At 48.0% G+C, this 24,692-nt stretch overlaps 2 protein-coding genes across 2 annotated transcripts in view; both read left to right on the top strand.

The window, feature by feature from the left end:
• Positions 1–24,692, top strand: part of LOC123347552 (antigen WC1.1-like) — an 838,191-nt gene that overhangs the window by 455,986 nt on the left and 357,513 nt on the right. The window lies entirely within an intron of this gene.
• LOC123355832 (scavenger receptor cysteine-rich type 1 protein M130-like) overlaps positions 1–24,692 on the top strand; it is a 420,264-nt gene that overhangs the window by 184,266 nt on the left and 211,306 nt on the right. The window contains exons 2-3 of the mRNA XM_044998590.1: positions 20,563–20,880; positions 20,960–21,274. Of these exons, the coding sequence (XP_044854525.1) occupies positions 20,670–20,880; positions 20,960–21,274 (526 nt within the window). The 5' untranslated portion in view covers positions 20,563–20,669. The remainder of the gene's footprint in view (positions 1–20,562; positions 20,881–20,959; positions 21,275–24,692) is intronic.

Here is a 24,692-nt window from a genome sequence, read left to right as displayed (position 1 = left end):
AAAATCTGAGCCCTATGATTATTACTAGCACTTGTCCTCCAGTCTATATCTGGGAAGTTAAAGTCTCCCATGATCACACAATTCCCGTTACTGTTTACTTCATTAAAGACATTAAAAATGTCTCTATGCAAATCAGATCCCGGCGGTCAGTAGCACACCCCAAGCAGCATCTCAGGGGAGGCTCTAGTAGCTTTCTTTCCCAGTGTGATTTTTGCCCAGACAGACTCTGTCTTATGCATTCCATCACTTCTTATTTCTTTACAGTCTACCTCATCATTGATATACAATGCTACTCCACCACCTTTGCCTTTATTTCTGTCTTTCCTAAACAGCACATAGCCTTCAATACCTGTATTCCAGTCATGACTACTATTTCACCATGTTTCTGTTATCCCTATAATATCCAGTTTCACTTCCTGCACCAGTGACTCTAGTTCATCCATTTTATCACCTAGGCTCCTCGCATTGGTGTACAAACATCTTAATTTTTGCTCTTTGGCTTCGCTCACATTCTTTACCCGATTACGCAGACACATTCTACCACCAGTATCACCTATCAGACTGGTATCTACACTACCCTTCCTCCGTTTGTCCATTCTCCTACCCATGGCTCTATCCTTTCTTTCTTCATTTTCTTCCCTGTCAGTGTTAAAATCCGGTGTAGAGATTACCTGGACATCTCCCAACTATCTCCCCCCAATTCCTAGTTTAAAGCTCTCTTAATCAGTTGTGTCAGCCTCCATCCTAGAAGTCTATTTCCCTCCCTACTCAGGTGAAGTCCATTGTGAGAGAACAGTCCTCTGTCCATGAATGCTTCCCAGTGGTGAGATGTTAGGGGGCTTATTCCTTGACCCTCTCACTTCCCTGGTCCTTGTTGCATGAACAGAGAGAAACAATACCCAAAGTCCAAAGGCGCAAACAATTCAATGTTTATTGGGGTGAACTTCCAGCAAGCATGATACCAGTTTCCTTCCTTAGTGTCCGCCTTCCCAGCTCTAACACCACAGAGCCTTGCCTGTGTCCCTGTTCCTGTTCCCATCCCCTGTTCCCATTCCCCCTTTAGCAAAACATGATCCCAATTCCTCCATCCCTAGTCCCTGTTCCCATTCCCCCCCCCTTACTTCCTAATTGACTGCAGACTATATAGTAAAACTTGAATTTTGCTTAGCTATACCTTAACCAATCATTTTACTGAAATTTAACTAACCAATCCTAACATATTGTAACATGGTTATTTAACCAATTATACTCCACCACCTTAATTGGTTTACATCCAAAAAAATTAATTATATAGTAGACAGAAAACAATCACAGAACCAGACAGAGACCATGCAAATAAACATACAAAACAATACAGAAGTGAGGATTTCACAACTACATCTATACAGACATAAGGGTTTTCCAGCTGTGTCTATTGATAAGTGAGTTCTTGCCAGACAGGATGCTATTAAACTAAGTTTCCTTTTACATCTTCTAGGCTCTACCCTTTCTCTGGAGGTGATAGGAATATCAGGACAGGATTGTATTCCTAATAGCCCAATAGCACCTTATTTCAATGTGACTACTTTGGAATGTGAGGATGTGACCATACACTTCCCATCTTATGGCTGCCTAACTACATCTTCGCTGACGGTCTTTGTTGAGAATATTTTGCTAGCTTGGCAGTTGGTAGTGTGGGAAGCTAAGATGTTTAGGTTTTTAGGATGGGTTAATTAGGCTTTGAGCTTTGTTTTGAGAAGTTGGCCTTGGCTAGTTCTATGAAGTTACAGCTGCGGGTGTGTTAAATTTGTTAACCAATTAGCAACTGCTTGCTTGCCTGCTTTAAGAGTATAAAGAGCATGCTGGAAATGAATAAAGTACTCTCTGCTTATGATCACATGGGTTGTCAGACTCTGTCCCTGCTCCTCTGCGATGCAACAAATGGTGACCCCGACGTGATTGAATGAGGACAGTGCTGGTGGCCTGAACTGAAAAGAAGAAAAGGAGGCGCACCTGAGTCTCAGTGTCGAGCGGCTAGGAGCCGCAGGGCGTCCGAAAAGAGGGGCGCACCTGAGCTCAGTGTCGAGCGGCGGCCGCAGGGCGTCCGAAAAGAAGGGCGCACCTGAGTTCAGTGTCGAGCGGCTAGGAGCCGCAGGGCGTCCGAAAAGAGGGGCGCACCTGAGCTCAGTGTCGAGTGGCAAGCCGCAGGGCGTCTGAAAAGGGAGGCACACCCCAGCCCAGAGGTGAGCAGCTAACATGGGAACCGCTGCATCAGCGGAAGAAAGGACGGTGCATGAATATTTGATGCGCATCGCGGAGCGGCAGGGAGAGAAGCTCCCCTCTGATAAGTTATCCCGTCTGCTGCGGTGGGGACGGAGAAGGGGACTTTCTGTTCAACCAAGTACAATTTTTGATAAAACTGTTTGGGAGCGGCTAGGCTCCGAGCTTTGGAAGTCGGTGGCTCGGGGCGATAAGGAGGCCTTCTCCCTGAGTCCAGTATGGAATAAGGCGAAGGAGATAGTAGAAACTCTCGCGGCCGAGGCAGGAGTGCAGGCGGCCCTTTCTGAGCTTTGCCGCCCAACGCCCGGAATGCCTTCTGTGTTGCCGGTTGGAGCCAGAGAGTTTTTCGGTGGTGAGGACACGGTGATACCTTTGGCTTCCAACCCCTACCCTATGGATGATGTTGCCCCTGCTACGGCCCCACTACCCTCCAATGTGGCTATCGGCCCCGACATGATTGATCCTGCTACGGTCCCGTTACCCCCCGATACGCCCGAGCCTATGGAGACAGCCTTGCCGTATGCACCCCCTCCAAAGCCATGCCGTGTTCACGGGGCCTGGGGGTGCCACGATTGCGGGGGGACAGAAGAGGCTCGGGTGGAACATGTGCCATCGAACCCATATCCCGATTTGACTACGTTTCCTCAGTTTACTCAGTCTGATGCCTTCTATAAGGAGATGGAGCGCCAGGGTCGACAGCTGCGGCATATATGTGACAAGTTGGACCAATTGGAAGGTCTTCCACCTGGATCATCGCGATCGCATCTTCACAAGTGCTTTCATTCGACTCGCCCCCCCGCCCCGCCTGGCCCCGGGGACCCTCCAACTGGGGACCCTCCGGATCCGGTACAGCGCTGGCATGGAGTTTTAAGAGAAGCCATCCTTGAAGGTCTAACACCTGAGGCCTTTCCGGTGATTACGCCAGACCCTCAACACCCTAATCATAGACGGTGGGCCCCTTTGGACTGGAAGTTGATCCGTGAGGCACAGAAATCGATCATGGCTTATGGACTAGATAATCCGTATGTACAGTCTATCATTGAACAGATATTTGTTGGCCAAGCAATGTGTCCGTACGATGCGATTAAGCTAGCTGACATGCTTCTTACACCTACACAGAAACTGTTGTGGAAAGATGATTGGGCTAAGAGAGTTGACTTGGCTCTTGTCCGCAATTTGGATTTACCGGATGATGATCCTCGGCGCCTGGCCACTGCTGATATGTTTTTGGGAGCCGGTCGCTTTGTTGACCCGCACTTGCAAGCTCGCCTTGAGCCCCGGATCCTGCAGCAATCACAGGAACTAGCTTTGGCTGCCTTTAAAGCGGTGCCCCAGATGGGAAAGCCGGTCCCTCCCTATGCTAAAATTACACAAGGCCCATCGGAACCGTATTCCACCTTTTTGGATCGCCTTCGAGAGGCTATTGATAGATCTCCCAATCTGACGCCAGAAGCCAGAACTGCAGTTGGACTTGATCTTGCCACCCAGAATGCAAATCCCACTTGCCGCCGTATATTAGCCACCTTGCCCAAGACTGCGACCCTGATGGAAATGATTGAGGCATGTGGTAGGGCCGCTATGCTTGAGGAGACGGATAAGGCGGCAATTCATGCTAAGGCACAGGCCTCTGCACTGGCCGTGGCGTTACAACCCCTGCTCGGGGGACAGCGGGGGGCTAGAAGACCGACCCGGCCAGCCGGCCCCTGTTTTGGTTGTGGAAAACCCGGGCATTTCCGGCGGAACTGCCCTATGCAAAATGGGCAGCGGGCCTCTGATGTGTCACCTGAAGCTGCAACTGGCGCTTGCACACGATGTGATAAGTTTGGACATCGCGCCGTCGACTGTTGGGCGCGTTACACGAAGGATGGAACACCGCTGCCGGGAAACGGATCACGGAGCGCCCCTCGGAGGAGCGCGACGACACAAGTGCCTCCACCCGCCAACCCGGCTGCCTGGAACACCTCACCGGAGCAACCCGTGGCAGTGCCGGAGTGGACTTGGCCACAGCGACAGATGTAGTTTTAGAGACTGACAAGGTTCAAGTTCTTCCTTCCAACACCGATGGTCCATTAGGATTTGGCCTGAGTGCCCTTTTGATTGGCCGTTCGTCAACATCGAAACAAGGTATTTTTGTTTTGCCTGGCCTTATTGATGCCGACCATACGGGGAATATTGGGATAATGGTACGCGCCCTTTGTCCCCCTGTGACAATAACTGCTGGTACACGTCTTGCTCAGTTAATACCTTTCAAGGGATGTGTGCCCCGATCGACCCCAATTGACCGCGGGTCTCGAGGGTTTGGATCCACTGGCCCTCCCCAAACTGCCTTTGCTATGGACATCACTTTGCGCAAGCCCACCCGAACTGCTCAGCTTCAGGGACCCGATGGGCGGCAAATCACTCAGGAAGCTTTTATTGGGGATGCAATGCAGAGTGGGGTAACTGAGGCACCTGGGACGACAGAGGTAGAAGATACTGTGTTTACCTTGGAATCAGAGCACACTGAAGCGGTTGCAGCTGAGGCCCCCATGCAGAATGATGTAGGAGATGCGCCATCTAACCTAGCATCAGAATGCCCAGGGGCAGTTGTAAATGGGGCCCCTCTACAGAGCGACATGTGTCCTCAAGAACTGCCTGTGTGTGGAAAGGGAGACGAAGAGGAGCAAGGGAATTTAGCTGTGCAGCTGGCAGATACTGGCTCACCCATTTTTAGTATTGAAAGCTCTGGGGCTCAAAAAACATTTGTGCCTGTTACAGCTGCAGCAATTGAAGAACAAATCATTGCAGAAACTGTAACATCTATGGAAACCTCAGCTGAAACTTTAAAGCCTTTAGAAGCAGTGCCTGGAAAACTATTTCCTGAACTAGTCCAAGATATTACCACTGCTCATTCGGGATTTGAGGCTGCAAACAGTAGGACTGAAGAAATTGCAACTGTGTTAGTATCAGAGATGTCTGCTGCAGTGGTGGATGGAATGTCTGAAAGAGCCACACGATGTACACAACCTGGGCCCCTGGAGGAAAGTTGCTTGTTTGCTATGCCAGGATTCTTTTTGTTTGATCCTCCCTGAATGATTTAATTGATTGAGATAATTTTTGCTTTGCCTGAATGTATAGGATGATGTCCTGATACTTTCCCCCGTAGAACTTGAACCACGATGGTGGTGGAACAGGAGAAAAAACACTTACATTATTGATATTGCCAATGTCTAGAAATTCCTGACTAAAAAGACATTGAGAACTGACCCTGGTAAAGAAGCAAAGAATTGCACACTGGCAGGAAAAAATTTGGGACTCCTGCTAAAAACTGTGGTATTGATTGGATTTTGGGGTTTATTTTGCAGGCTGCGCCCTGTGTTGTGGAATTTTTTTTTAGCATGTATTGCCCTCCCTAATTGGATTGTAAATGATATTACCCCTCCCCATTACTAACCCCTGTTTTTTAGAGCCTATTTGTTTTTTGTTTTTAAAGTTTGAGAAAATTCGGCCTAAAGGTTTGTTGAGTATTCTTAAAGCGGGGAGTTGTAGGCATAAATCTAGGAAATTTGGGAGAATGGCTTTGAATTTATGTGACCCAAAATACCTTTATGTAAAGTGCTTAGGATCGGGCCCAGGCGGCGGGCAACAGACAACAAGCTTGGAATACTGGTTGATAACCTTGAGGGTGTAGTTGATAGAAAAGGTAATTAATTACTAGCGAGTAATGTTAGGCAGAGTACAAAGTTAACTCTGTGGTTGCTGGAGGGAATAGCAGTTGAATTTAGAAGTAAGTTAGGATGCAATTGTATTACTGTAAATGATTTAATTGATGATGTAATTTTCCTTTTTTGCCTGATGGTACTAAGGGGATTTGTATATTGTATGTAATGATTGATTGCCCAGTAGGGGTAGTTTTGTTTTGTTTTTTAGATATTAAGAAAATTGGTGTTAGCTGCATAGCATTTTATGTACCATGCATTTATTTACAGAGTTAAATTTATGTTATGTGTTTTTTGTTTTGTTTTGTGGTGTTTGTTTGTTTGTTTTTTTCTGGCCAGGATTGTTTTTTGTGTTTTATGTGGTTTATGTTGTGTTTTTTCTAGGACCCCCCCCTCCCTCAGTGTCAGTTTGATCGCCTGACATCTGAGGGATAATTTGGTAATAGAAGTTTGCCACAAGTTGGTGTGCTATTGAGTAGGGGGGAATCCTGTAGAATTTACACCATTTATTTGTTGTGCTTTGTTTTTGTTTGGTGTTGTTGGGGTTATGTTAAGAATTGCATGGTTATATAGGTTGGCTTTATAAAGTTTTAATTTTGGTTTGTGATAGATTGTGGTGTTATGTTGTTATAAGTTGGAAATGTTTTGCTAATGTTTTTATCCCTTTTTTTTTCCCCTCCTTTTTGATTTTGGGTGGAGGGGGGAGGTGTTGAGAATATTTTGCTAGCTTGGCAGTTGGTAGTGTGGGAAGCTAAGATGTTTAGGTTTTTAGGATGGGTTAATTAGGCTTTGAGCTTTGTTTTGAGAAGTTGGCCTTGGCTAGTTCTATGAAGTTACAGCTGCGGGTGTGTTAAATTTGTTAACCAATTAGCAACTGCTTGCTTGCCTGCTTTAAGAGTATAAAGAGCATGCTGGAAATGAATAAAGTACTCTCTGCTTATGATCACATGGGTTGTCAGACTCTGTCCCTGCTCCTCTGCGATGCAACAGGTCTTAGCATGTCACAGAAAGAGAAGGCCATTACAGAGACAGACAGTGATTTATGATTCTTTCTTTTGTACCTCTATAAACTAGTTAAGTGATAAAAATACACCTAAATTCTTAAAGTATAGGACTTTGCAGACAGGCCTGAATATCTATATCCTAACATCATACATCCCAAAGCCCTCCTTATAGCACCACTGCCTGAGCCATCTGTTGATCGCTATAATCTTGTTTCACCTTTGTTGCCCTTCTCTAGGAACAGGCAGATTCCAACTGAAGATCACCTGAGCCTCAATTTCCTTAAGCATCTTCCCCAGCCTGGCATAGTCTCCCTTGATACGTTCCAGCGAGAATCTAGCCGTATCATTTGTTCCCAAATGAAAGAAAATCGGATTCTTTCCCACTCCCGTTAGGCTCCTCATCAGCCTCAGGTCCACATCCCATATCTTAGCACCCAGCAGACATCACACCCTTCTGTTCTCTGGATCAGCTCTGCTTACAGGCCTGTCTATTCTTTTCAGTAAGGAGTTCCCAATCACCTAGACCTGCCTTTTCCTGGCGATGGTGTGATTCTCCAGTCTATCCCCTGTTCCCTCTGGCTACAAGTCCTCTCGATTCCCATTCACCCTTGCAATCCTCCACAACCCATCCCGTATCCCCCTGAATAGGAGCCCCCCAGCAGGGATCTAAATCCACTTCCCTGGTTTACTTCCTATCACTGTCCCTTTTCTTTGGGGCTTGGCCCCCGCTAGTCCCGTTTGCTGGGTGGTTTGTACCTCTCTCGTCCCAGGCTCCTTCAGGTGGGGCAGCCGTAAGTTTGGAGAGACTGAATCCCACAATGTCTCTGGGCTTCAGGGACCCAGTTACCTCAGTTGCTGGCGGCTCCTAATCTCCTCCACAGCCCCCTTTGGCTGGGGAGACAGTGCTTACTCCCTGGTGGCTGCCTCGTCTGGCAGGCTAGTGACCCTTCCCCTCAGGTAGGGAGGCGGATAGCGCCTGCCTCTTCACCAGTCAGCCATCAACTGAGCCAGGCTCTCTCCTTTTCTCACCCCCAGGCCTGGCATTGGCTGCAGGTATCGCGGGGTGGGGCTAGCTGGGCCCAAAGGCTCCTTTAACCCCTGCCGTGCTGGCAGGGTAGTTCCACATGGTTGGAGAGGAGGATGAGTCTTTTCATGGCCCTTATAGTTATGTCCATTCTTGTCACTAAGCCCCGTGTTCCCTGGATAGAGGTTCAGGGCCAGCTCCTAGGGCCAAAGCCAGGGTTCCTTACTCAGGCAGGCAGCTATTGACTATCATGTGAGTTTGCTTTGTACAGACTGAGTAGAAGCAGGATAAAGGACTCAGGATTGGGCCCATTCACAATTATTCCAGAAATAACCAGCCAGTCATCTACAAACTGCCCTGTGCACTAGATATCACTGCGAACAGACACATACAGGAGCTGTGATGTTTCTGCACCAAGTGATTTTTGAGCGATGCTGTCCTGACAGAATACTAGAAAACTTTCCAAAAAGTGACAGTCGTCTTCTTATATGCAGTGTTGTTGTAGCCGTGTTAGTCCCAGGATATGAGAGAAACAAGGTGGGTGAGGTAATATCTTTTATTGGACGCATTTCTGTTGGAGAGAGACAAACTTTTGATCTTACAGAGAAGAGCTGTGTGCAAGCTCAGAAGCTTGTCTCTTTCACCAACGAAAGTTGGTCCAATAAAAGATATTAGCTCCTCAACTTTGATTGTCTCAACCCCTTGTCGTCCAGATTTCACTTCTCATTTCTGGTTGGATTCATACCAAACTTCGCCAAAACTTTCTCCTCTGCCAAGGTTCCTGCCACAGTCGGTGCACAGGCTGGATGGTGCCCAGGGACTGAATCAGGGATGCACAGTGAAAGAGGCTGCTGTCTGTAGGCCCCAGCCTCATTGTTTGCAGCAGCAGCATAGCCATCATCAGTGATCCCTCCATTCGAGGATGATCTCTACCACAGATTTACATATGGGTCATGAGATGACTCAGGAGTCCAATCCTGGAACCATAGCTCTGCCTGTAGTAGGTACAGAAGTTTCCTGATGGGTCAGCTGCCTGCTGGGAGAAAGTTCTTTTTCTTTTCTTCCTTCTCTCTCTCTTTTCAACTTCGAGGACAAGGCACTTCTCCTCAAAGCAGGCCACTGCCTTGTGGAGAATGAAGTGTCATTGAGATCAGTTGGTTGCTTGCTCCTCCCAGCTTGTGATGTCCACATGACTTTTCTTGAGATACGCTTTCAGTGTGTCTTTGTAGGATTTCCTCTGACTACCACAGGATCGCTGACCATGGGTGAGCTAAGAGTAGAGGGCTTGTTTTGGGAGGCGAGAGTTTGGCATCCGCACACAATGTCCAGTCCATCGGAGTTAGTGAGTGCAGATAATTGCTTCAATGCTGGTGACATTTGCTTCAATGAGGATGCTGGTGTTAGTGCAGCGATCTTCTCACTTGGTGCAAAGGATCTTCCAGAGACATCGTTGGTGGTACCTCTCCAGACTCTTGAGGTGCTGTTGATCACCCAGGTTTCACATCTATAAAGGAGTGTTGGAATAACAATTGTCTCATAGACCTGGGTCTTGGTGTCCTCCCATAGGTCACAGTCTGTGAAAACACTCCAGAGCAGTTTTCCAAAGGAAGCACTTTCGCAATAGATCCTGTGATGGATCTCACTGTCAATTTTTGTATTTTGAGAACATTGGCTACTGAGGTAACAGAAGTCCTCAACTCTCTCCATGATGGTAATTTCTGGTTGGTCATGTGCAAGGCCTGAAGCAGGCTGATGGCGCCCTTTAGTTTTCTTGATATTGAGTGAGAGTCATAGGCTTCAGTAAGCTTGTGCAAAAAAATCCAGTGAGAACTGAAGGTCATTCTCAGTGAGCGTGACGATGACACAGTCATCAGCGTACTGAAGATCAGTAATGGACACCCTGGGGACTTTAGACTTTGAGCAGAAAGGTCAAAGATTAATAAGCTGCCCATCCATTCTGTATTGAATGTCAACTCCACTGGAGAGGCGGTCTTTAACGAGGACCAAAATGACTGCTAAACACATGGAGAACAGGGTTGTGGCAATAACGCATCCTTGCTTCACCCCAGTTTTGATGACAAAAGGATCCATCTGCAGGCCATTACAGAGAACAGTGGAAGTCTATGAAGCCAATGTACAGGTCATGATTTTGCTTCCGAGACTTTTCCTGGATTTGGTGGGCAACAAAGGGCATGTTAGTTGTTCTGCAGGATGGTCTGAAACCACAGAGATTCCGGCAATATTTCCTCAGCAAGAGGAAGTAATCATTTTAAGAAGATACAGGCGAGAATTTTCCCTACTGTAGATAGCAAGGCAATGCCATGATAATTTCCACACACCAATTTATCTCCTTTTTTAAAGATGGTAACAATGTTGACATTTCTCAAGTCTTCTGGGATCTTCTCATTATACCAAATTTGAAGAACAATGCTGCTCCCAACAGCATAGCTCTGAGGATCATTGCAGCATACAAGCCCCTTCACCGCAACAAAATGACGGTCCCCGAAGACGGGTTGCAGCAGTGGCAAGATGTGTAAGCAATAAAATTATGCTGAAATTATGCTCCTGGCTGCTATGGGCTGGCGAGGCATCAGGCACTAGAACTGTGATGAGGGAGACTGTTCCCACCCATTGGGCCCAGGCAGTGTGGGGATGAAGCTACCAGAATTGAACGAACACAGACCAGGGTGAGAGGGGAAAGTAGATGAGGATAAAGATGCAGGGGGAATATTCTGAGCCTGGAGGCTGGTAGATGAAGAGAAACTGGGACTGGGGGAGAAAGTGGGAGATGGGGACTGGCTGGGCAAGAGACTGGGACTGGGAGGAGAGGGAAAGAGACTAGGACTGGCTAGGCAGGGTGATTAGGACAGGGAGTGGGTGGGGAGAGACTGTGACTTGCTGAGATAGGATATTGGGAGCTGGGGAAACTGGGACTGACTGGGTGAGGAGTGTGGGTCTGGGAACCGGTGGGGAGGAACTGGAGGTGGGTGAGAAAAAACAGATCAGATCAGGAACCAGGGTGTCGGGGGAGTCTAAGACTAACTGGGGGACGAGACTGGAATAAGCAGCCAGAGTGGGGTGGGGGAGACTGAGAGCGGATCTACATTCACATTTAGTGTGTGGCAAGTTGGGGTGTAAATCTCCCCTGCACTGGCCTGCCAAGCACCAAGTACTAATGTGGACTGTGCTGCCATGCTCCGAGGCCTTGTCTACACTACCGCTAAAGTTGATGTAAATTATGTCACTCACGGGTGTGATTCTCCCCCTCCCCCCCGGAACGTAAGTTACATCGATTTAAAACACTCTCTCATCCATGTAATGGGTCTTCATCAGATGTGCTAAATCAGCACCACTACATCGATGCCCTGGCACTGACACAGCACGGGAGGGAAGACAAGCCCTAACAGTTCCCTAGGGAACAGATCTAGTCCCGTTTCAAAGCACTAGGGGAATGTTAGTGCGCAGCAGCAGGTTCCACACAGACACTCACTGTGCAGCAGCCCAGTGCAGGTTAAATTTTGCCACAAACTAAGTGTTCATGTAGAGAAGCCTTGAGATTGGATGAGGCAACCAGGGAGGGAAACTGGGGGTTGGGGCAGACAGGAGAACCTAGCGCAAGGGTGGGAGTGAGAAACAGATCAGATGAGGGCCCAGGAGGGAAGGGGCAGCACAGAGAACAGGATGGGAAACTGGGACTTGCCTGGGGAAGCCAGAGGTGAATTCTAGGACTGGTTTGGCAAGGAGACTGGGTCTGGGGATGAGGCACTTGAGGAGTGGAGACTGGAACTAGGTAGACAAGGAGAATGGGACTGGAATGTAGCGCTAAAGCATATCTTCCTGAAAGGCATCCAATTTTGTTCTGAATACTTCAGGAGGTGGAGAATCTTCTGCTTCCCTTGGTAGTTTGTTCCAATGTTTCATCAGTATTATGTCTGCCTTAACTCTAATAGGAACTTATCTGGCTTTAACTTCCATCCATTGGTTCTTGTTATGTCTTCCCCACTAGATTAAGAAGGCCTTTAATATGCAGCATTTTGTCCATGGGAAGGTATTTATATACTGAAATCGAGGCACGTCTAGGTCATCTTTTTGACAAGCTAAACAGATTGACCTCCTTAAATCTCTCACTACAGGGCACATTTTCAAGCCCTGGAATCATTATTGTGGATCTTCTCTGTCCCCTTTCCAATTTTTTAACATCCTTATTACAATGTGGACGCTAAAAGCAGATGCAGTATTTGTCTCCCCAGTGCTGAACACACAGGAAAAATCAACATCCTACTAGAGCTGGTTGGAAATTATTTGGCAAACAAGAGTTTAAATGGAAAATGCCAGTTTGTTGAATTCAATATTTGTCATGAAAATGAATCAGGTTCAAAGAACTTTCTCAAAACCACAAGCAGGGTCTGCTGGAAATGTCCATGGTTCCCTGCCAGGTTCCCTGGTGGCTCCTGTTAGTCCTGCCATGCAGATTGTCCCAGGGCTGGGTACCCCAGTCTTCTAGGATCTGCAGCTCTGAGGCAGCTCCACCATACAGATTGCATTAGAACTGGAGACCCTGGGCTTTCTAGGATCTCTACAGCCAGGGCAGTCCTGCCAGTGCTTTCAGGCTCTTTCCCATGGGATAGGAAGCCTTGGGAGCCCCAGCTCTAACCAAGGCTCAGCTCCGGGGTCTACATCAGGGATTCTGGAAGTCCTGGGATGGGTTCTGGTGTCCCAGGGTCAATGGCTCTGGGGCAGCCCTGCCTCGCAGAATGTCCGGACTGGGCTATTTGCCTATTTATGCTGCCAGCTTGCCAAGGAGTCTGGGAGCCCGGGGGTCTCCGGTCCAGGGCAGGCCACATGATGAGGCTGCCCCAGAGCCCCAGCAGTGGCTGTGAAAAATTTACATGATTGTCCTGATACTAACAGTGGTGAACCTGACAAGGATGTCAGTGACACTCCGCATCTGTCAGGGTTCCTGGGAGCAAATTTCATGTTGGATACACCATGGGCTGGAGTTTCCAAAACAAAATTTTAGCTGGATTTCCAATTCACAGGACATTTTAAAATAGTGAAATTCCCTGTACACTGGAAATCCTGCGTTTCAGCCAGCTGTGCTCATTGCTCCCCTCTTTATACATCCAGGGATCACCTTAGCAGTTTTTGCAGCAGCATCACACTGGGAGCTCATGTTCAGTTCTTTGTCTACTATAACCCTGCAAAGAACATGGGCTATATCTGTATTTCTGTGAATATTATGTGCACCTCAGTCCCTTTTACAGCTATTTTCACATTTCCTACCAGGGTTCAAAGGGTAACCCCCGTCTGAGCTCCATACATGTGCCAGGATGGCAGACAATGGTTTCATAGAACCCAGTTACTGGTACTTAACTGACAATACAGGTGTCAGGGATTTTGAACTTTTCCATCTGGCCAAGCTGAGCACAAGCCCCCTTCCTTGGGAAGGCCCCTGAGGTGGACAATCTTAAAATGCGAGCTTGGGAATTGTTAACAAGGGAGCCCTGGTGAACAGAGTGGGTGAGGCAAGGTCTGCAGGGAAGGAGACTGTAACACAATCCCCAGAAGCAGGGGTTCCTGGGATATGCTGAGCCAGCCCAGATTTTGAGGGGAAAGCTGAGCTTTCCGTAAGACATAGGCCTGCGGGCCTTCTCTTGCTTTATTCTTTTCTCTGTGATTGCTGTGTCCCTATGGATAAATACAAAATAACACTGTTCTGGGCTGGTACTATTCAATAGTTTCGTAAATGACTTGGGTGATGGAGTAGAGAATACACTTACACGATTTGTGGATGACATGAAGCTGAGGGGGTCGCAAGCTCTTTGGAAGGCAGGGTTAAAATTAAAAACGATCTTGATAAACTGGAGAATTGGTCTGAAATCAGTAAAGTGAAATTCAATACAGACAAGTGCAAAGCATTAGACTTACGAAGGAAAAATCAAATGTAAAGAACTCCCCCACACACAAAATTGGGAATAGCTGACTAAGCAGCAGTTCTGCAGAAAATGATCTTGGGGTTATAGTGGATCACAATCTGAAAAGTTGTGACGCTGTTGTGGAAAAGGGAAATGCTATTCTGAATTGTATTAACAAGAATGTTATATGTAAGACACAGGAGGTAATTGTCCCGCTCTACTTAGCACTGGTGTGGCCTCCACTGGAGTCCGGTGTCCAGTTTTACTCATCACTGTTTAAGAAAGATAAAGACAAATTGGAGAATGTCCAGAGGAGAGCAACAGAGTAAGAGATTTCAAAATCATGATCTATGAGGAAATGTTGAAAGAATTGGACATTTTTAGCTCCCTTGTAAATTCTTGCCTTCATTGAATTTCTAGGGCACATTAAGCCCCGGCTGGTTGGAGGGCATAGTGGCTGTTCGGGACGTGTGGAAATAAGAGATGGAGAGACATGGACCACAGTCTGTGATGCCCACTTTGATCTCAAAGCTGCCAACGTTATCTGTAATGAAATACAATGTGGAACAGCTCTGTCCATCCTAGGAGGAGCTCACTTCGGAGAAGGACATGGACCAATCTGGACTGAAGCATTCCAGTGTGTGGGGAATGAGTCCCACCGTGCGTTCTGTCCCAGGATATCGAACATCAGTCAGACATGCTCACACGCAGATGATGCTGGAGCCATATGCTCAGGTAAGAATTCAGTGCAAAGTCTTTAAAATCCCAGTGATGTGAATTTTAGATTAGGGTGAAGCAATATACTGATACCACTGTGCAGAGAGCTGGGGTAATAGGATGGCACCAGCTTCTCATAAAACACAAATGATCCAAGATAACTAAAATTGGATCAAATCCCCCCTGACTTTCCTTTCTTTAACTATGTGATATAAAATAGCTCCAAGGCTCGCTCTCTAAACCCCTTCTCCCTTCTCCCCAGGGCACACAGGGCTCCGGCTGGTAAACGGCAGCACAACATGCTCAGGAAGGGTGGAGATCCAGGTTCTTGGTGCCTGGGGAACCCTCTGTGATTCACACTGGGATTTACCAGACGCCAACGTTCTCTGTCGTCAGCTCGACTGCGGATTCGCTGTATCAGCCCCAGGAGGAGGGTATTTTGGGACGGGAACTGTCTCTGTCCGGACTGACACATTTCACTGTAAAGGAACTGAACCCCATTTGGGGTATTGCCCTGTTACTGCCCTGGGGGCCTCTCAGTGCTCCAATGATGCCAGTGTGGTTTGCTCAGGTAAGTGTAATGCTGGATTAATGACACTTGCCCCTTAGACCCTAAAGCAGGGGAACCTCAGGGCACAGCAAGGTGAGGGGGAGCTAGATCCTAACCCACATATAATAATGGTAAATGTATTAAAAATAAAATTAAAATACATATTATCACAAAAATAGAAGTACTAATTGGAGATATACCAATCTCCTAGAACTGGAAGGGACCTTGAAAGATCATCAAGTCCAGCCCCCTGCCTGCACTAGCAGGACCAATTTTTGCCTCAGATCCCTTAGTGGCCTTCTCAAGGATTGAACTCACAACTCTGGGTTTAGCAGGCCAATGCTCAAACCAGTGTGCTATCCCTCCCACAAGGAATGCCCTAGGAATGCCCTGGATTCTCCAGTAAAAATATCTGCCACTCTTATCCTTCCGCAAGGCAGTGGAGCAGTGGCAGCACTTTGTCCTTCAGGTTTCATAAATGTCACCAATTCACTGTCCCCATCCTTCTCCAAATCACTGCTATAGTAATTAGAGGGGGAGCTACTAGCAATTCCCAATATGGAGGTTGCTTCACACTTCCTATTATAAAATACTCTCAGCACCTTCTTGAGAAGCTTTTATGCCTTCACTGTTTGCAGCAGCCTTTGCAATTTGGGAAAGGGTAATGCTGGGGCCAGGGAAGTGCCTTCCCCTAGTGCAGGGAAATCCCTTCCAGGTTTGCTTGAATTATAAACTGCTGAACATAAACATTTCCCCTCTCTCACTTGAGTTCCTGAGGATATTTTTGGTAGCACGTCACAGAGAAAGTAGCACTTTATCTCACTTTGGTTTTTTCTAACTTTTTTCACACCTTTCCAGTTGAAAAAAAACTCAGAAAGATTCCCCCCTCCCCCCCCCACTTTCTTACATTTTTTAATTTTTTTCAAACTTTTTACAGTGGAAGAAAAGATGAAAAAATAGAAAGGGGGAGATGGGGGAAAACTTGTAAACCCAAATATGAAAAGGAAAATTGATTTTTTCATTTTCAAAAAGTTTAAATGAATCAACATTTTAGTTAGAATCTAAACCAAAATTCTCATTCCATTTCTACATCCCAATCTCTTTGATGTGCTTAAAAGTTGAACTACTGAATTATCATGCAATACTTAACAAGAAAAATGCTGGGTTGTTAACCAGCTCTAATATTTACCTTCCATAAAAACATTAAAAAATTAAACAGTGTTATTAGTCAAAGCCAAATGCTCAAGAATTAGGAAATATCAGAGTTAAGGTTACCCATGCAATATTAATTCAGCCCTCCCACCCTCCCTTCTGCATATACATTATGACACAGTCTAATTGCATGCACATGTTCCATTATTCCCCTCCATCCCACCAGCTCCTGCCTCCTTTAGTGCACGGGGATGATGGTGATCAGGGGCTGAGGGAGCTGTAGAATATTTCTTTTTATCCTCATCATTCAACCTGTGACCCAGGGCCTTATCCACTCTACATACCATACAAACACTGCCCTAAATACAGAATTATTAATTTCTTCATTGGCTTTTCTATGGTGCTCATCATGTTAGTATCAGAGTGCACCACAAACATTAATGAATTTGTCTTCAAAACACCCCTGGGAGATAGGCATCATAAGAATCTGCTATTTCAAAAGTGACTTAGGCACTTAGAAGCCAAAGAATAACATTTTCAAAAGTGCTTATGTGACTTAAGGACTTTAATCCCATTTTCTCCAGTAACGAAGGAGCCCAAGAACCCTGAAGACTTCACCTTCTTGTAGCCTAAATCATTTCTGAAAATGGCACGTAGGCTCCTACATCATTTAGCAACTTTTAAAATTTTTACAAACAATGATTAAAGCCAAACTTCCAAACTCGCTACTTATTTGGGATGATTGGGCACCAACCTGAGACCCTCAGGGCCTGATTCTTCAGAGTACTCACCATTTCTGTAGATCTTTATGTGTTCAAAGTACTGCAAAGACATTAATAAACCCGCACAGAACTCCAGGGAAGCAGGTGAGTAAGTATTATTATTAGCTCCATTTTACAGCTGGTGAAACTGAGAGAGAAAACAAAGTGACTTGCCCAAGGCCACCCATGGGTGAGTCAGCAGTGGAACCAGGATAAAACTGAATATTTTGACTCGCAGCCTTGTGCTCGTTCCACCCGACCACACTGCCTGACTGCAGAAGGGCTGAGCAGCCACATCTTGTCTTGACCCTAGCGGCAGTTGCGAGTGCTCAGTACTTCTGCAGATCACACCCCATGAAAACTGGCTTAAGAGACCTGCTCAGCATCACCTGTGAAGTCTGCAGCAGTGGCAGGAACAGAACTGAGCTGTACTGAATGACGGTCACTGCTCTTAACAAGATCATCCTAGTTCTTCCTGTGCTCCCCTGCTCCTTCTCTACAGGCCTTCCAGTGTCTAAAGTGAATGAGGCAGAGGTCGCACAGGTAACAGCCTGAGGCTGCATAACCCCAATTTATCCATCCTAAGCACTGAAAGTGGCCAGGACCCTGCGGGAAAAATAATTCACTAGAAAACTTAATGTTAGTGGCCAGCCAATCTGGTTCCCTTGTGGCTAAATGGAGCCCATCTTCTGGGTCTATAGATCCGCAGAGTTTTAAGACCCAAAGAGGCCATTGGGATCATCTGCTTCTCCCCTCACCAAAGGGATCCCTCCTGCTGAATGAAGTTGCAACCTCCTTCTCTGCCCCATCTTCAAATCCATGTACAGAGTCTCCATAGGGATTTCAACCTTCTTCGTAATGGACACGTAGCTTCCAGGACTGTTTCCCACAGAGCCCAGAGTCACTGGTTCACACCATGACTAAGCCTATAGGGCCCTACCCAGCACTCACAGCAGACATCTACTCTCCTCTTTACAGCGGATACCTTTGTACCTTGGGGGCAATTCACCTCCCAGTTCTCCTGCTTCTCACAGAAGCTGCTCCCTGCATTCCTAACTGAATTCCCTGCAGCCCTGCCCTGCCTCTCCTAATTACCTACCCAGCCCATACCCTGGTTCTTGGAGGGAACTCCTCAACACATGGGGATGCTGATTTCTCCCTACAGTTGCTGCATGGAGAATCTCCTCTAAGGAAAAGCACCTGGTCCCTTCTGTACGAGCTCCATCTGCTGTGATCCCATCTGGCCTTCCTGATGGGTGGTGGTACCCAGTTATATCCTTGAGCCTCCTCAGAAAGCCCCAAATCTACTCTCTACCCTCACACTACACCAGTGGCACAGCTAGGACAGGAAACCTGGGTGGTCCTCAGCTTTCGGGGGGTGGGCAATGATGGGAGGGGCAGAGGGAAGGGTGCAGGAGGGATCCGGTGTCCTAGGGAGGGGGCAGGAGGGAGGGGGGATTGCCTCCCTCCACCCCTTCCAGCCGGCCCTTACCGCTCAGCAGGTACCCAAAGCTGAGGCTGCCCAGGCCACACAGGCTGCGGGACGTGCCTAGGGTAACCAGATAGCAAATGTGAAAAATTAGACAGGTTTTGGGAGGTAATAAACGCCTATATAAGAAAAAGCCCTAGGACTGTACTTATAAAATTGGGACATCTGGTCACCTAGGTGTGCCCTTGTGGAGAAGAGGGATCCCACTGGGGATCGAGCTCCATGCACCCTTCCTGACCCTGGCTTCATGTGCGTCAACCCAGCCGTGTCCCTTTCTTGCTGATGCTAGGAGCTGCTGCCCTGGTCTCTGGCCCCAGCACTAGCCCTGGATTTCAACCACCCCTGCCCACACAAGGCACACCTCCCATGGAGCTAGCACTGGGGTCAGAGACCAGAGAAGCAGCACATGGCACTGGCAGGAGAAAGACATGGCCAGGCTGGTGGACACAGAGCCAGGGATAGGAGTCCCAGCCTGTGGGTTTGGGGGGCTTCGGCCCTGATTTGAGTGGGTCTGGATGCTAACTGGGTGGGTCATGGCCCACCTGTGGCTACACCCCTGCACTACACTAGCTGCACACAGGCATTCTCCTGCTCCAGTCTTAGGGCGGACTGCTGGCTCTGTTGAAGTCAATGGAGGTTTTACCATTGCCTTCAGTGGGGTCAGGATTTCACTCTTAGCCTTGAAATGTTATTTGGCTACCAAGATCCTTGAGCTGTTTGCGTCCAGTGCACACACACTGCACCCGTCAGGTTGCCATACTAGCACATACTGTACCTGACACAGATGGTGGGTGTCCCCTGCACTTACTCTGCTGTTGTCTTTTACCATTGTCAGTCTCTCCTGGCTGCACCTGTGTCTGAACTCAGTGAGGGTACATCTTCACTATCGGCCGTATCGGCGGGTAGCAATCGATTTCTCAGGGATCGATATATCACATCTCATCTAGATGCAATATATCGATCCCCGAACGTGCTCCTGTCGAATCCGGAACTCCACCAACGCGAACAGAGGTAGCGGAGTCGACAGGGGGAGCCACAGAAGTCAATCCCGTGCCGTGAGGACGGTAGGTAACCCGATCTAAGATACATCGACTTCAGCTACGCTATTCACGTAGCTGAAGTTGTGTATCTTAGATCGATCCCTCCCCCCCAGTGTAGACCAGCCCTGAGTAATTCCTAACTTACCACCTTGCTGTAGGACTCACTGATTCTGAGACACACTCAAAGACTGAGATTCACATCCCAAGGAAGTCACAATATTCATCAATAGAGAATGTCTCCATCCCTGCCCCCTACAAAACCTGCTTAGTGTGGTGTGAATTGATCAGCTGGAATCTCACTTTGGGCTCAGAGATGACACCACACTTCAAGGGACAGCTCCAGTCAGAACCACCAGTGCTGGGAATTATCACACACTGGGAGCTCCTGCACTGGACCCAGGTGAACCAAGAAAGTTGCCACCTACTGAGCAAAGATCAGAGAGAACTAAGATAATTTACCAACAATAACCTGTTCCTGACCACCATGAACCCTGCTCTTCCATTGGTCAAACTCCCTCCAAGCAAACTTGCCTAAATCATTCACAACCCACCTGCTTAGTGCTTGTGCAGACACCACTCACTGGCTTCCAGGCATTTAAGCCTGGATAAAGGGACTACAAACCTCAGCAGCCATTCCAACACCACACACAGAGACTATTTTCCCAATCAGTATCCTGCAGGAATTCCCTTGCTCATTCATTTACAGGGGCTGCTAGCAAGCCCTTCTGTCAAGCTCAGAGTGTTACAATTCTTATAGCACCTTCCACTTATAGAGTGAAAAGAATAAGTGTCTTCTGACAGAGGTCGTTCCCTTTAACACTGTGACACACTCTGATCACTGGCTCACACCTTCTTCTTTAGAAACAGTCCATAATTTCATGCACACTCTGTATTATTTTTAGAGTATAACAGGGAGTGTTCTTCAGTGTGTTTCCCATCTCTCCTGAGCCCAGGTCGCTCTGAATCACTCAGACTGCTGAATGGAGAGGGCCCATGCGATGGGAGAGTTGAGATTTCCCTCCATGGTGCGTGGGGCAGAGTGCTGGATGACCAGTGGGACATGAACGATGCCAGTGTGGTGTGCAGGGAGCTCCAGTGTGGAGTCGCTGAGAAAGCTTATAACCCCCCTAAGTCAGAGCAAGGAACGGGCCCCGTGGGGCTGAGAAGTGTCCAGTGTGCAGGAAACGAGACTTATCTGACTCTCTGTGACAACTCAACGTCTGAGACAACCCAGGCAGGAATTGCTGAGGATGTCGGTGTCGTTTGTTCAGGTGATTTATTTCCAAATCTCACAAACATTTTCTGTTCAGTAGGAAAATACATATTAACAGCTGGGATCTATCCCTGCAGGGAGCAGACAGATCAGACTGGTGAATGGGACAGGTCGCTGCGCCGGGAGAGTGGAGATTTATTACAATGGCAGCTGGGGGACAGTCTGTGATGATTCCTGGGATCTGTCAGACTCCAATGTCGTTTGCAAACAACTGGGATGTGGACATGCCATTAATGCAGCTGTCTCTGCTCATTATGGGGAAGGATCCGGGCAGATCTGGCTGGATGATGTGAATTGTTCTGGGAATGAATCCGATCTCTGGTCGTGTCCTTCCAGGGGCTGGGGCCAGCACAACTGCAGACACAAAGAGGACGCAGGAGTTCTCTGCTCAGGTCTGTTCTGTGAATGCTCTTGTGAGCCGTGTTACCAGGGGATTTAATGGAGGGGGCAGATGTTTAAGGCGATCACTGAGAATGAGACTCTCCCTAACTGTTTCTGCCTCCCTTTCCCTTGAGTATCTACCTACCAGGGTCACCATTTGAAAGTCCTCAGCTCCCACCCAGAGATACTGGAGATATTGCAAGATTTCCCTAATGTTAGAATGCTGCATCTCAGGTGTCTGAAGGAGACTGTATCATGGAAAGCAGTGATGAAAAGGTTGTAGGGTCCTAGTGGAAAAATAACTGAACATGAGCTCCCAGTGCCCTGTGTGGCAAAACGGGCTAATGCAAATCATGGATGTTTAAACAGGAGAGTAGTGAGTAGGAGCAGGGACTAAATTTTAGTGTTATACCTGGTACTGGCGAGACAGATACTGGAATAGTGTGCCCAGTTCTGATGTCCACAAAAATTGGAAAGGGAGCAGAGAATAGCCACAAAAGTGATCTGATGGCTTGAATAAAAGACTTACAGTGAGAGATTTAAGATACTGAATCTGTTTAGCTTATAAAGACAATCAATAGATGACTTGATTACAGTGCATAAGTTCCTTCATGAGGAGAACATACCACTTACTAAAGGGCTCTTTAATCTATCAGAAAGAGGCAGAACAAGAGTCGATAGCTGGAAGCCGAAACCAGACAAATTCACCTCAGAAATAAGTCCCAGGTTTTTAACAGGGAGAATGATTAACAATCAGAACAAACTACCAGGGAAATGGTGCATTCTGCATCTCTTGAAGTCTTCCTGTCTAGACCGGATGCCTTTCTGGAAGCTCTGCTTATGTCATACTCAAGTTATTAGGCTTTATGCAGCTGTTTCACAGAAGGTCAAACTATTTGATCTCTTGATCCCTGTCATGCTGTCTGGTGAGGCTCACGGTTCTGAGTGCCCACTTCAGGGCAGATGGTGAGAAACAAGGTAATACCCCAAACTGGTGGTGTGTTCTACAAGTAGACATCAGCAAGACAGTAGCAGATGTGAACTCCTGGACCAATGTTCCCTCTAATTTTTTACATCCATGTATGGTATGAATTTTGTTATGTGCACCAGTGGTGGCGGGATTGGGGCTGAGGGGTTGAGGGAATGGGAGGCAGCTCAGGGTTGGTGCAGAGAGTGGCGGTGTGCAGGGTGAGGGTTCTGGCTGGGGGTGCGGGCTCTGAGGTGGGGCCAGGGATGAGGGGCTTGGGGTCATGAAGGGGCTCAGGGCTGTGGCAGAGGGTTACAGTGTGGGGGCTGAGGGCTCTGGTTAGGGGTGAGGGCTCTGGGGTGGGCCTGGAGATTAAGTGTTCAGGGTGCAGGATGGGGATCAGGGCTGGGCAGAGAGTTGGAGTACTTGGTGGGTGAGGGCTCTGGCTGGGGCTGTGGACTATGAGGTGGGGCCATGGATGAATGGTTTGGGGTGCAGGCTGCCCTGGGGCTGCGGAGGAAAGAGACAACTCCCCCAAGCCTTCTCCTGCTGCCAGGGGCGGCTCTAGGCATTTTGCCGCCCCAAGCGCAGCAGGCAGGCTGCCTTCGGCGGCTTGCCTGCGGAGGGTCCGCTGGTCCCGCGGCTTCGGCGTGCCTGCGGGAGGTCCACCGAAGCCACAGGACCAGCGGACCTTCCACAGGCAAGCCGCAAAATGCAGCCTGCCTGCCGCCCTCGTGGCGACCGGCAGAGAGCCTCCAGTGGCTTGCCGCCCCAAGCCCCTGCTTGGCGTGCTGGGGCCTGGAGCCACCCCTGCCTGCTGCAGCAGCCTGTGGCCATGGGAGAGGCACCACTTACCCTGCTGCAACAAATCTGGAATCAGGGGAGAGGAACCTCTCTCCGGACGCGGCAGATCCAGGGCTGGGGCCAGGGGAGAGGTGCCTGTCCCCGGCTGCAGCAGGTTCGGGGCTGGGGAAGAGGCACCTCTCCAATCCAGACCCCCGTGGCTACGTACCTACGTGGCCCTTGATATTCTTCTCCGCAGCCATGTGGCCACACAGCTTAGAGGGAACGTAGTCCTGGATCAATACACACCTGTACCGCGCTATAACGTGTTTGTGGGGTGCCAAAAATCCCTACTGTGTTATAGCTGAAACCCCGTTATATCGGGGTAGCGGCGGCAGGGCTCCAGCGATGATTTAAAGACCTCCAGCTCCGGCCACTGCGGGGAGCCCGTGCCTTTTAAATCGCCAGCGAGCCTTGCTGCGGCAGCCTCAGAGTAGCATTTGCAGGGCTCTAGCGGTGATTTAAAGGGCCCTGGGCTCCCCGCAGCAGCTGGAGACCCGGACCCTTGAAAGCGCCGCCGGAGCCCCTCTGCTACCACGCTATACGCGAACCTGTGTTATATTGGGCCCTGTTACAGCGGGGTAGACATGTATCTATCTTCCCAGACAACTGGACTTGGTGATAATTGGTCATTCACACCAAAAATCATACCATGTTCTAGTTGCTTCCAGTCCCAAGAGACCAGTCACTTACCCCAGATCAGTTGGTACCCTGGATCTTACACCATAGACAATGCCTGTAGCCAATCCTGTAATAAACTATATACAGGTTTATTGACTAAGACAGGGAAAAAAAGGGGTTATTTTACGGGTTAAAGCAAGTAATCATCTACACACAAATGAGTTACCATTTATATCCTAGGAGGGACAGAATTGTAGTGATCTGTCAATTCCAAATGTCCTTCAGCGCTGACTCAGGGGTAACCCCTTGGGGTCTCTGGCTTCAGTTTGCTGTCTCTAGTCCTGTCACAGTTCAAACAGACAAAAAGATGAACAATCATCAAATCTCCTATTTTTATTTCCCTCTTCCAGCCTTCAAAGCGATGGGATGAGGCCTTCTGCAGGTGCTGCTCCATGGGTGTGATAAGGCCATTAACCAATCCTGTATATTGTGATGATCCTTGATAGCCCATCTGATTTTTATAATCCTTCGGGATGGATGGGGAGATGATTCCCGTGCTTGAGCTCACAAGTTCAGAGTAAACATTTTCAAATTTATAAGGCAAAACTTACATATTTTCTTGTAGCATGGACCACAGACATTACAAGTGAGATTAATGCCTGCAGCAACTAACAACCATTTCATAGAGTCTAAACTCTAAATACATTCTTACAAGACTAATACCTGTTTTGAGCAAAACTAACACACAGGTGACCTGGCCTGATCTCCAGCTATGAGATTGTCAGTTCTCAGCTAATGCCAATGTCACAATCCTCTCTGGCCTTAATCTATTACAATATGAATGTAGCTGCTGGTAAATGGTGGCCTTCCAGAGATGCCCACTGTATTTCTAGGAGGCCTGTGCTGTGTAAAAGAGTCTCTCATTCTTGGAGTGGTTCTCTAGCAGCTCATCATGCAGAATGATGCACCGGATTGTTTGCAATCGCTGGGATTTCACT

Source organism: Mauremys mutica, chromosome 1 (assembly GCF_020497125.1).
Source record: "Mauremys mutica isolate MM-2020 ecotype Southern chromosome 1, ASM2049712v1, whole genome shotgun sequence".
Taxonomy (NCBI): Eukaryota; Metazoa; Chordata; order Testudines; family Geoemydidae; genus Mauremys; species Mauremys mutica.
Note: the sequence above shows the minus strand (reverse complement) of the source record. Positions and strands in the feature narration are given on the sequence as shown.